Here is a 13,809-nt window from a genome sequence, read left to right as displayed (position 1 = left end):
AACAAAGGCAGGAGCTCTTCTACTGAAACTAAAAACATGCTACAGGCATGTTTCACATGTGGCATGGAAAATAAGTTGTTTTGACAAAATATATATGAAAAATATATGAAATACTGGCTGTACTTCACACCCTCATCCAGCTGTTCCAGGCCTGGGAAATTTATTGTCAAACTTTCTTTCTTTCTTTTTAATATTGAAGTTTTGGACTAGAAACTGATGATGTTTTAAGGTCCTAAGATCCTTGGCTTTTTATACATATTTGTAAACCTTTTGATGTATTTTTAAAATTAATGCAGATTAAGCCGTCATCACGATTAACGCGATAAAAAAAACCTTTAACGCTATTAACGCATCTGGAGTGCAGAATGACTCAAAATCCCTGAAATGTTTCTGTCAACTCATTTCGGACAGTTTGTCCAATTAGAGTTACCTTCGCACATGTGCAAATGGGCAGTAGATCTGGTAGTGACGGGCAGCTGAACCAATCAACTCAATTTGGAAGATGATATACGCACATTTGCCCCCTCCATGGGAAATTTGAGTATTAAAAATATAAAAAGACGGAACAGTCGACCGACATAAAGTATTATGCACATTGTGCAAGGAATTTTCTTTTCACCGAAGCACTTCCAGCTTAAAATGGGCACATGCGCACGCAGCGACCGGCGGTGAATGAGAGCTTGTCGTCCTAATTTTTTAAGTTTAAAAAATAAATAAATGTTTTATCATTTTTCGTTTCTATCGCTGGCATGTGTTTTGGTTGAAGAAGTGACGGTTTTCTTACAAAGTGACACACGCTCCACAACAATGAGAACGTCATGGATTCTTTTTTCTTCATTGTGGTTGGATTTCCTCTGTGCTGGCTTGTTTCCGATGATGTGGGTGAGGCTGTGAGTCAGCTCCCGCGACGAGCTGTTACAACTTAACTTACCGTATGATGGTAAGGACCTCACCTCATGCATGCCGGATTTTATACATAGAGACTCTAACAGAACAAGTAACAAGAGGAAGAGAAAAAGAGGGAGACGTGGAGGTGTTAAATTGCGTCTGAGGAGACAACAGGTCAGTTGGTTTCCCCTGCCCTCTGTTATCCTTGGAAATGTTCAGTCTCTTAGGAACAAGCTGGACAAACTCCAGGGAAACGTCAGGTTCCAGAAAGACTTCAGGGACAGCTGTGTAATGGCTTTTTCCGAGACATGGCTGACGGAGCAGGACCAATTGACGGTTTTGGAGCTCCTTTTCGCCGGGATCGGGATGCACGGGTAACAGGGAAATCCCAAGGAGGGGGAATATGCTTGTATGTGAACAAACGTTACTGTAGCGCTGTGACTGACACCAGATGTTGAACTTTTATCCGTGTCACTGCGCCCTTTTTACCTCTCTCGTGAGTTTCCACAACTTTTTATTACCGTAGTTTACATTCACCTGAGGGCTCACCCCGCCTCCACCTGCAGCATCATCTCAGACGTAATGCAGAAACTGCAGGCACTCTGTCCTGATGCCCCAAACTTTATAATGGGGGACTTTAACCATGTCTCTCTTAAATCAACTTTGGGCAATTTGTATCAATATGTATCCTGTTCTACCAGACGGGATAAAATGTTGGAGCTTTGTTACGGATCGGTGAAGAATGCTTATAAATCCCTCCCACTTCCTCCTCTGGGATCTGCTGACCATAACCGTGTGCATCTTCTGCCCATCTATAAAACTGTCTTAAAACAAGAGAAGACAAAGACTAAGGATGTTGACATATAGTCACAAGAATCTGTGTTTACCTAGCACGAATGTTTTAAGTGTACAGGTTGGGAAGTTTTTATTCAGTCTTGTGGAGATGATCTTGACGCTTTGGTGGATGTTACTAGCTCTTATGCAGTATTCTGTAAAGACATGATTATACCCCGTAAGCGCGTTAAAGTGTACGCTAACAATAAGCCATGGGTCACCAAAAGCGTCAAATCCTGTTTAAGGAAAAAGAGACAGGCCTTTAAAGAGGGGGCTGTTACTGATTTTCAGACAGCCACCAAGGAACTGAAAATCGAGATCTTGAAAGCAAAACAGAGCTACAAAAACCTTCTTGAAAGCAAATTTGCTGCAAAAAATTTGGGGTCTGCCTGGACTTGTATGAAAACCATAGCAGGGTTTCAAAATCCCCAGAGCAGTAGTCAGATCATTTTAGATGGTTTTAATTCAGACAGAGATTTTGCAGATGCTTTAAAAATGTTTTATGCTAGTTTTAGTTCTTCTGATTTTAGCAAGGATATTTTGGAACTGAAAGAGAAACTGAGAGATACTCAGCACTTTATCATTGAACTCAGCGATGTCAAAAAGGCCTTTCATACAGTTAATGTGAACAAGAGCCAGGGTCCTGATAATATTTGTGGCCGCCTAGTTAAATCTTGTGCTGAAGAACTCAGTCCTATATTTCAGGTTATTTTTAATAAATCCAAATATACTCATCACATGAAATATGATTTACATGTAAATGTACAAAAGTGGATTCAACACTTTTTGTAATCATTTTTTAAAATCGGTGTCAGGTTGTACTTGTCTATTCACTGTATAGTGGAATTTGTATTTCATTAGAACCATTTCACAACAAAATAAATTAATTAGAAAGACACAAATCGAAAACACCAGGGCATGATTTTTCATATCACTGATGTTTCTTGTTTTACAAGAATGTCTGAATTGACCATTATCAGACTTCTATCATAGCCCTGGATTTTTGACCCAGAGTTTTTTAGGCTTAAATTGTATTTTTTATTTGAAGTTAGCTGTGTGTCCTTTCTGTCTTGTTCCTAGTCCTACTTACTCGGTATCATTGCCTTTGATTAGTTAGTTTCCTGAATATGTCTCCTGTGTATTTCAGGCTTTAGCTTGTTTGTGTTGCTTGTTTTGTTGTAGTTTTTTACTGTCTACCTCCCTGCGTATTTCATTGTCCTATGTGGATATATGTTATCTTGTTGTAGTTTCTCTTGGCCTCTGTTCTAAATCATTTATTTGGGCCTTTTATTAGACAGATTAATGGCTTACCTTCTACTGTTATACTTACTGCATCTTGCATTTGGGTCCTAACCAACTGTACTCCACAACATGACAACTGAACAACAAAAAGCCAAACAAAGAACAAACCCACCCTGGCTGTCCCCTTCATAATCACATTATAGTTGTTTGCAACAACACATTGTTTATGCTTAGGGCTAAGGACAAAGTTTGCTGAAAAGTTGATTTTATAGGTAACAAAGGCAACTCGTGTCTGCAGACACTGAAAGGAACTGAACTGCTGTTAACGTCACATCAGAGCTCACCTGCTGAGGTCAAAGTCAGATGTTTGTACACTGTAAAATATGGAAACGTAAGTCCTCCTTCACCACACAGTAACTCATCCTCCATCACCATACAAAGTAAGAGACCACTCTTCCTGTGACTGGATGTATTATCATACAGTATGATACAGATAATTTTAGAAGGCTTTAAAAAGCCTCTAAAGACAATCATCTGTTTTATGTTTAGGAGAGAATGTTAACGTCAGTTGTAAAATATGATGACTGAGTGTTACAGTAGGACAGTTGTGATTATCACCGCTGTCGTTGTTGTTGTACTGGTAGAACATGCAGAATATGTGACAGATATTTAATGATACTCAATTGATCTTCATGCAGGTCAAAAACCAGAGATGAGTGTTCAGCATTCTGATGGGGAGTCTGTTCACATCATGTGCTTACTGCCTGGATCTGTGAAAGATGATACAAGTACTTATCTGTACTTTGGAGAAGCAAGTCATCCAGTCCTAAATCTAGGACTGCCATTGAAATGCGGGGTGAAGAATGTGAGAGGCATCGTTGATGATTTTGGCTGCCTGTCTAAGGGCCTGTTGGCTGCGGTGTGTACTTGACCAAAAATAAGCTTTAAGTCAATTTTCAGGTTAACATGCGTACATACGTTATGCTAAAGCTACAATTCTGATGCTTAGCATGAATGATAAAGCTTAGTCTCTCACTATGACTCATAAACACAAAAACCGTGTTTATTTAGAGGAAGAGTTTGTCTTCTTGACATTCACAGAGTTTTGCACCATAAATCAAGTGCAAGTGGTCATGATGTGACTTCCAGGAAGGGTTCATAGGTGCATGTCAGAAGCTTGAGAGAGTGATTTAAATTAATTAGTTTTTAAAAATTTATTTTTGAAATGACTCCTTTTGAAGTGATGCATAAAAGCAAAAAATCCTTTTACTGTAGACATTATGGAAAGAGAATCAACAATGACCGACACAAAACCATCATCTACTCTAACCATGGGTAGGTGTTAGATACAATACTTGTAAAATAAATCCAGAAGATCATCACACATGACTTTTTTAAATGAACTTAGACACTTTTTTATGCATTTATGCAGCAGAATTGACCCTCACCACATCAGCTGCTTTCACTTCTATCTCTTCTGATATGTCTCATTAGTTAAACAAAAACTATGGCCTATGTGTTGCATGCAGTTTTTTCAGTTTTAATGCAAATCTTGTAACATTAAAGCTAAGTTGTGGAATTTTTATTTATTTAATATTTTTATTGTACACTAAATGTTTTCTGTATACACTCAAAGGTCCAACAATCCAAATATTCTGAGTCTGAACCTTGTTTATGGTGTATACCAACAATGTTTTTGTTATGTTGTTTTCTTTACTGTAGTTTAATCTTTATTATTGATACAGAAAAGAAATTCAGTAGCAAATATTTACTTTAAAAAATACTAATATATTTGACATTGCGTTAATTATTTTGTATTCATGTGTTTTAAATTAGTAACTACTATTAATCTAAACTATGCAACTAATATGACCTCTGCAACCACAAAAGCTGAGGACATGACATCAGGAGGGAGTAACACAGGTACTCTTATGAGTACAATGAAAATGCAAAGATATGTTGCTGCGAAAGTTTTTGTAATATTTCTGTTTGAGAAACCTGTAAATAAAACAAACACTGGTACGTCATAAAACCAACCCTCACAGGAGTAAAGTATTTCACATAGTGTATATTGCAACTGTCATTAAATGGTAAATGGATTGATTCTTATATGGCGCTTTAAGATTCACTCAGAGCTCAGAGTGCTATTTAAACCTGTACATTAGAATAATCACAGTTTTTCTATACAGTTTGACTTCCATCTACTGTCTTCCCTTTTATTTACAGAACATCAGCACACATCACTTCTTTAAAAGGTCTTTAACACTTTTTGTGTATTTCTGCAGCAGAATCAAGTCCCAGCACACTCAGCCAGAAATGAATGTTACCTATAAAACAGTGACCCTCTACATTGTTGATGACTCATTGTCAAAGCTGACAGAGACAACACTTTGCCTGCAAAAACTCACTCTTTAGCAAAAGACCAACACAGTTGGTTTCCTTTTTTCATTATATGAAAAACACCAACAATAACAATCAGAAAATAAACGTTTCCATATTATTATTTTAATTTAAAAATATCTGAGCACTAAAGATTGTTAGATGTACAAATTTATAAGAGCGGAATGAGAAATTCATGACTCATTAATCTACAAGACAATATCTTTTCTGAGCTTAACTGATGCTGCAGACTTAAAGGACTGTCTGTTTTCTCCAGTCTGATGTTTATCATGTATACGCCACCATCTCTGGGGAACGAGCCACACCAGTCCCACAGGATATGACGTACAGCATGCTGCAGGCACACTGAAACATTTAAACCTTTCATACTGTGCTCTAGCTGTAAACTTGAAGCAGTTTGGCCATTCTCCTCTGACCTCTGGTATTAACAAGGCATTTTACCCCAGAGAACTGAAGCCCACTAGATATTTTCTCTTCTGTGGAACATGCAGATCAACAGTTTGAAAACTACCCAAACAAGCATGTCTGCCACCAACAACCAAGCCATCCTGTTCAAAATCACTCAAATCACCTTTCGTCTCCATTCTGATGCTCATTTCGAACTTTAGTGGGTCCTCTTGACTGTGTAAAAATGCCTAAATGCACTGAGCTTCTGGCATTTGATTAGGTTATTAGGTGTTTGTGTTAACAAGCAGTCGAATAATAAACAACAAACCCAGATTTCATCAACTTCAACATAATTAAAAAAAGGAATGAAGAAATGTATTTAGTTTTACAAATTAGTGACATACACCAAATTATAATAGTTATTATATTACAGACGCAGTTACAGACACAAATAGTTTAAAATGTTTGCATTTTAAACTATTTGTTACTGTTAATATCAGACCTACAGCTAGTGTGACCTCTCCTATCAATGCAGTTCAGAATCATAGGACAGGATCGTAGGTAAGATTCTTGTGTGTTCATCAAAATGCAAACATGCATTATTGTGAAAGTCAGACACTGGACTGTTTAAACTTTCTGCAAAAAGGTCCAGCCTGCACTTTTGTGTAACACCACTTTGAGCCACTAGATAGTGTAGTTAGTGAGTGCAGCCTCAACAGGCGAATGAAATGCAGACGTAGCAGAATAAGACATGATCTATGAATCTAAAAATGAAAGTTATAACCAGCAGGAGCAACTCACGTAAGAAAAACATGCTTGGAAACAATAGAAACAGGAAACAGCAAACACAGTAAATAACAGTACTGGAAACATCTCCTAAAGCTGAGGAGTGATCATAATGATGATAATGATGAAAATAAAAATATGGAAAAAGGCAGCATCTCGTCTAGACTGTGTGGGAAAGGGTGCTTGTGGGAAATGTGATATTGTAGTCATGATTTTATATTTTCACTGTAGGTAGAGAAGATCAGAGAGCTCTGTGTAAACTTAGGTGATTTTGTTTGTTTTGCTGAGGGGGAGAAGATCGGAGTCAGGACAGTTGAAGGGGGTGGTACAATGGGTGGGACACCGAACCCATAAGATTGTGTTGACTTCCGGTTGTGAGCCAGTCCTCGCTGGCAGAAGTAGGCTAGTTAGCTAGGTCTCCGGATACATCTGTATTTTATTGTAAAGCTCAAATAAAAAGACGTCTGATTTTGGAAGTAACAGTCTCTGCCTGAATCCTACCATCAAAAAGAATCTGTGAAGTCGGCGTACTTCAACAGCTGCAAGAATCTAAGCTAACTTTAATTGTTATTGAAAATGTTTGACAGCATTTTGTGTTAGAAAAACTGAACTGTCACAGGAAGTTTTCCCCCCTGGATTAAAGTTGCTCAATGCACTCCTTATGACGCTAACCTCAGCTTCTCTCCACCTCTGTACAAAAACAGAGAGAGAGAGGGAGAGTGGAGTTTATTTCCACTCATGATCTCATGTTCACACCTGTGGCCAGTGTACAGTCACCAGTTAATGTAACAGGCATGTCTATTGTGGTTGAACACACAAATTCTAAACAAAGGCTCGAACTGTGATTTGAACCCAGCAGTTCAAAACACAGTTGGAAATCCAAAAAGGTGCAAAATAAGGACACGAAAACTACAAATCAATTTATGGGGATCACATTAGGCCTGCCCCTGGCTGCAACAATGAGCTTTATGTTAAGAAAGGGAGGATATACTGTCCACCTTAACTCTGTCTCTTTCAGTAATTGGCTCCACGTTGTTTGGCTAGCTGCACTCAGGTGGGAAAATCCAGCTGTTAGCTGTAATATTCAAGGTTGTAAAGCACTTTCTAGATTAGGACTGTGTAATAAGGTTGGGCGATTGGACGAATATATCGACTCTCAAAGTTAGGCAGAGCCTTACACAGATTGTTTTACAAGAGCGATTTATGTATTTATTTATTAGCCCATGAGTAAGTTTGCTAATAATGTTGGTTGAACCTAAGAGAAGCAGTCAACTGGAAAAATAAAAGAGCTGTTTTAACGGCACCCTCTCCCAGCTTGCGAGCAAATGCACCCTCCTCAGAGTGTGCCCAAATGTAACGATTCATTTACTCAAAGTCATAACGGAAAGAAAGGAAGGGGTCTACGTTCAGAAATAAACAAAAATATTTAGTTTAAACAAAAAAAACCCCACAATGGTGGGGAGGGAAACAAAGAGAAACTGGCTTCTTTTTTCCACTATAACTGTGTTTACAGGCTGTTCCAGTGTTTATCTGTCTTAGAATAGAATAGAATAGCTCTTTATTGTCATTGTTACAAAAACAATGAAAGGCTGACCAAACAACAAATACAAAATTAAACAAAAAGTAAGTTAAAAATCACTTATGTCTCTTCCAGCAAACATTAAAAAAAAATCTCAGACGTAGTGTTAAGTCTTTTGTGCGACTTGGCGGATCTAATATAAATACATAACTAAATAAATAAATATAAGGAATAATTCATAAAGTAGTCATATAATTACTACAACAAACAAGACAAGAAGGTAAAATATTCCCTCCAAAATTTTTTATAAATTCTAAATGCGCAAATCAATCCAGGCATTATTACATTGCTCCACCCATCAAAAAGTGACCTGCGCGAATATATCGGCTATCCTCCTTTATTGGTCTGATGACTTTTGGTTGGAAAATTTTGTACCCTTAAACCGAATAGCCACAACCAACCACATGACATTACGTTCCGTAGTAACCGAAGATGGCGTTAAACATGTTTTTAAAACTTTAACTTTCAACACTTCTTTTTTAAAAATCCTTCACAGATGGCTGCCCCTCCCTGAGCATGGTTTCTTCTGTAAAAAGACAGTTTTTCCTTCCCACTGTCACCAGGTGCTTGCTAAAATGCCTTGAAGTGACTGCTGTTAGGGTTAGGCAATAAAATTAAACTGAATAGATTATTTTCAGTCACTCGAATCACCTTTCCTCACGATTCTGATGCTTGAGCTGAACGTATGCAGGTCATCTTGATCATGTATATATGCTTAAATGAAATGAGTTTCTGCATTGTTATTAGCTATTTAGATATTTGCATTAGCAGTTGAATAGGTGTACCTAATGTATTAGCCTTTTAGTGCATAAAAAATAACCAAGCAAAAATGCATGTACCAATGCAGCAGTGATCTCAGAGACAGACTCAGTCACATTACACTGTCAGCCATCATCATTATTTTTACACTGGAAGGCAAGAAACTATCAACAGTTTATCATGTTTACAGACAGGAACTGAACTGCTGTTAACCTCACATCAGAGGTCACCCTCTGAGGTTTAAGTGAGATGTTTTTACACTGTGCATTTTGGAGATGTGAATTCTCCCTCTTCACACAGTAACACAGTCTTTGTCAGCATACAAAGTGACAGACAGTTTCTCATTTCAGTTTAGATTAAACTCTCCGAACATCACACACAGGTATGTTAATGTAAATTGTAAAACATGATGACTGAGTGTTACAGTAGGACATCTGTGAATGTCAACACTGTTTTATTATCGCACTGTTGAAACATGAAGCGTATGTGACTGATACTTAATGATGGTGCATTGATCTTGGTCAGAAACCAGAGATGACTGTTCATGGGGATGGGGAATATGTTCTCATCATGTGCTCTCTGCCTGGATCTGTGAAAATCGATACAAGATGTAATCTGTACTTTGGAGAAGCAAGTCGTCCAGTCTAAAGTCAACCTGTCTTAAAGAAAAGCAGCACAAAAACCAATCAGAGGTTCTGACAGTTTTATGTCTCAGTTGCTGATTTTTTGAGACATCGACTTCTTGTTCAACAAAAGGATGCCAGCTGTGATTACACTTTGGAAAATGAACCCAACTCTTTATCACCTCGCAGTGAAAGAAAGAACATGAAAGGTAAGTTAAAGAGAAACATAGCCTGTTTTAATGTATATGATGCTACTTTTGAAATTAATAAAACATTAATTAATTAAACTGCTACTGAATGTTGAAGTTGACATAATTTTACAAAGAATGCCTTAATCTCTTGTGTTTTGGTGGACTGCATGTCTTTTTTAGCAGGGTGCAGTCTGTGGTGCTGTTGAACCATGTCTGACCAATTCTACCAGTGTGTGATGCCTAACTAAAATGTACTCTACATACAGCCGTGCTGTATATTTTTGTTAATTTCCTGTTTTATAGATGTTAACCATGACACATCTGAACATAGATATGAGAACCACATCTCTGCAGTCACTTAGTGTTTCCTCCGGCTCTGAAAAAGATCCTGAATTTCAGTTTAATGTTTGTAGTTCAGTTTAACAAACATCATGGTTCTGTCTGAACAGGCCAAAACGCACTTAAGCGACCTGTAGAAACGGAGCAAAGGAGCTACGAGAGACTGCACAAGGAATAAGTTAGAGAGCTTACTTGCCACACATTTACTAGATGCTTGGGAGAGGTACTTAAGGCTGGAGATTGAAGTGAGGATGACGTGGACCCCAGGCAGCACAGGAGGATGAGGTCTGGAAGAGATGAAGTGAGGTAGCATGGAGAGTTAGGCAGGACAACTCCAGACTGAGAATGGCTGGGCAGTGAGGGTCGCAAACCGGCAGGAAGCAGAGGAGACGACGATGCGTGAATGTTGTTCAAATCAAAGTAGTACATAGAAGCCGGTTGATGATTTACCACTTAAGGCCGAGACAACAATCCGACACCTGAGAGCTGTCACGCTGCTCCTTAAATACCCGGCAGATGACTCCCAATGCTCTGTTGGGAATGTTGGGGAAACTCAGAAGATCGCAGCCATGCCCGCCTGCACTAAAAAAGGAAAAGACACAACACAGTAGAACATGCGCAGTCCCAACTCCTAACAGTGCCCCCCCCTACAATCAATGGATGACGCAGGCTTGTCAGGATACTTCATGTAAAAGTAATTTGTTAGTACAGGTTCTAGAATAAAATTCAGGATCTAGAATGAAACAGGGGGATCCAGGAGCGCTCCTCTGGATCATAACCCTAACCTGACAAAACCTTGACAAACTGCTGTCTGCGTCACAAAAATGGCTGCATTTTTGACAAATTCATAAAGTAACAGTTTAGCTACCGTTGGCTTAAAGGCCTGTGGTATATAGCCACTCACCTTTTACTATTTGACAGAACTGGCTCGCTGCCACTTTATCCTCTTCTGCAAAAGAAAATTTGTTAAAATTGTTCAAAGTTAAAAGGTCGCCTTTGGATGAGCAGCTGCAAGTAGAGCTGTATAGAGAGATTCATTTGAAAAGATGTTAGGACAAAAAAAAGAGCCCGAAACAAAAGAAAAACCAACCAACAAAATCACACATCAAACACAGACACATTAATGTATATACACAAAGCCATTTGTTTTTGTTTTTTTATTTTTAGATATTTTGGAGAAAGAATCACCAACAACCAAAGTGAACTCACCATGTACCATGACCACAGGTAGGACAGGCTATACATCTAAGTATCATACAGAACATTCTGAATGTTTTCTTTAGATTTTTACAAAATATACACTTTTATTCTAAACATTGTAGAAGAAGTCTCAAGAAAGATAAACACAAAATCATGATTTACCTTGACCACAGGTATGACATACAATTCATGTGAATATTAACACTGATCATCACACATCACTTCTTAAATCTTAGATCTTAAATATTTCTGGTGCTTTTACAGCAGAATTGAGTCTCAGCAGTTTCAGTGCTTCCACTTCTACCACTTCTGTCATCTCACCATCAGGTAATTAAATTACTGATGTTTTATTTGTGACAATAGTTAATAATAAATCAGAGCAGACATTAATCTCCTTTTCAGTTAGAGATGAGATGTGTTTGTGGTTTCCTAAACAGGAATGAGGACACTGACTGTTGTGCTGGTCGTCGTTGGTTCTGGTGTAACTGTGGGTGCCATCTTATTGGTACTGGCACTTTTCAGATCTAAAAGAAGAACTGGCGAAATCTCAATCAGTTAATATGTGAAAGTGTGCAGATGTATATGAGAGTTAGAGTGTAATATTAACATTTCACACTGAGTGGATTAATACTGACTACAGTGTCTTTTTCTTACAAGCAGTTTTGTAGTCAGATTTGTTGTTAGAGGCTCTTCTGTTTCACAGACGTCTCACTGAATCAGAGCTTGTCAGTTTGTAATTAAAGGCTGTAAAGCTGATCTGATGCCCAACATGACCCCAGCAGACTAACTGTCACTTCTTTATTGCTGTTTGTTCCAGAGGGATATTCTCTAAAGAGGTAAGAAACCTGTTTTCAGCAAACCTGAGTAGTAAGTATTTTTTTGTTATCACTTGTATAGGCAGAAGTTAAACTTACTGACTTTAGATTGTTTTCTTATTCAGCAACTAAGAATTATTGAGTTGTGGATTAAATGCCTTGCTCAGGGGCAGTGGGGCACTTCAGGGCAGAAAGTCCATTCACTTTCCTGTGAAACAGCCTTTAAAGTACTAACCAAACAGAGTAATACGATCGGTCTATGGAGAATAATCAGCATTTATATTAGTTTTTGTTTAATTTTTCAATTAATTTTCCTTTTTTTATGTTTAGGACAACAGCCATCATCCAAGGTGTTAGATTAATTTAGCAGCATCAATGTGTTGTTAATTTATACAATACCCAGTACAGTATTTATTTACTTATTTATTTATTTACCTCCTGCTGCAGATGACTTTGTGTGCATGACAAGTATTGACCCTGGAAGAATGGTAAATAAATGAAAATGCTTGTCAAATCTTACACTAATATAACTAATATAATTAAAGGTGTGTTAACTTTTAATGTATTATTAATGGATTTTTTCATTTAATGTCCTCTTTCCTGTTGTTTTAAGTTACCTGAAGGTGATGATGGAGCCTACAGTGTGATCACTTCAATACCTGGTGCCAGCTGTGCTACTGGTGAGCTGTTTTTATTTATTTATTTATTTTTATTAACCTTTTTTGCTTTACACCTCCTTAAATACTGTAGTACTGGGGGAATTACAAATGGCAATGTTGTAATTATATTATTATACCATAGCAGGTTTTATGTGGGGGCAGAGGTTGTTGAAGGGATGACATAATATGTGACAACTGGGGTACCTCAACAGCAATATGAAAACAGATATTTATATATATGCTGTAAATTGTACATTGTTATGGATGTTTGGTGAGACTTGTGTTTGAAAATAAGTTAAATATGGCAGCACCTTATCTGCAATAACACACAGCTACACAGTTTTTAATTATACTTGTGGACATCCACCATCCACCAGGGGCTGCTGCAGGACCCTCAGTGTCCCTAATCCCTGCAGTCCTGACAGCTTTATAGAGAATGTACAATAGATTCCTCAGTTTGTCTGCAGATTTAATTGTTTACAAGGTGTTTCTTTCAAAGTATGACAAAGTGAATACTATATCATATAAAGAGTTGCACCACTGAAAAAGCAAATCTTTCAGTAACATCGTTGCTTTTATTTTTCTATTGCATGAAAAACACCAACAAATTATTTTGCTGCTTTGTGATGAGGAAAACGATGACATGACAAGCTCATGATGTTTCAGGTCCTCTTGAAGAAAAAAATAGTGAAATGACAGGAAGACCACAATATGTGCGTCTTCCACAGTGTGCATCTGACAAGGTAATCAGCAACACAGGGGCACCACAAGGGACCGCCCTCTCTCCCTTCCTCTTCACCCGCTGCACCACTGACTTCAGCCACTGCACAGAGACCTGCCATCTTCAGAAGTTTTCTGCAGTTTTCCTGAAACTATTTTTTGTATATATTGTTTCCCCTTTTCAATTTTTTTGTATTTTATTCTAATATTTGTTAGACACTGGCAGGAGGCTGCTTTTGTATCTGGGTTAAGAACAGTAGGGCTTGTTTCTTTTGTTTTTGTTGCTTTTGCTTTGACCAGAGCTGAGGGCCTAAAGTGGCCGTGGCTGGGCTGTAATGGTGGAGGGTTTCTCTTCAGTGGTTTGTGGTTGTCCGTGCAGCCCTGGTT

The 13,809-nt window shown here is 38.0% G+C and overlaps 1 protein-coding gene and 2 long non-coding RNA genes across 3 annotated transcripts in view; all 3 read left to right on the top strand.

Moving 5' to 3' along the window:
- The window catches only part of LOC102080139 (uncharacterized), an 80,926-nt gene extending 75,182 nt beyond the window's left edge, over positions 1–5,744 (top strand). Inside the window, exon 16 of the mRNA XM_025907296.1 lies at positions 5,621–5,744. Coding sequence (XP_025763081.1) covers positions 5,621–5,713 — 93 coding nt within the window. The 3' untranslated portion in view covers positions 5,714–5,744. The remainder of the gene's footprint in view (positions 1–5,620) is intronic.
- Positions 5,745–9,403: 3,659 nt separating this feature from the next.
- LOC102080319 (uncharacterized) lies at positions 9,404–11,806 on the top strand. The gene is made up of 5 exons (XR_269245.3): positions 9,404–9,707; positions 11,196–11,255; positions 11,351–11,401; positions 11,493–11,555; positions 11,666–11,806. It is a non-coding gene; the product is annotated as an uncharacterized LOC102080319 (long non-coding RNA).
- Positions 11,807–12,490: 684 nt separating this feature from the next.
- Positions 12,491–13,428, top strand: LOC112846927 (uncharacterized). The gene is made up of 3 exons (XR_003220142.1): positions 12,491–12,531; positions 12,657–12,723; positions 13,369–13,428. It is a non-coding gene; the product is annotated as an uncharacterized LOC112846927 (long non-coding RNA).
- Positions 13,429–13,809: the final 381 nt, after the last annotated feature.

This window comes from Oreochromis niloticus, linkage group LG5 (genome assembly GCF_001858045.2).
Source record: "Oreochromis niloticus isolate F11D_XX linkage group LG5, O_niloticus_UMD_NMBU, whole genome shotgun sequence".
NCBI lineage: Eukaryota > Metazoa > Chordata > Actinopteri > Cichliformes > Cichlidae > Oreochromis > Oreochromis niloticus.
Note: the sequence above shows the minus strand (reverse complement) of the source record. Positions and strands in the feature narration are given on the sequence as shown.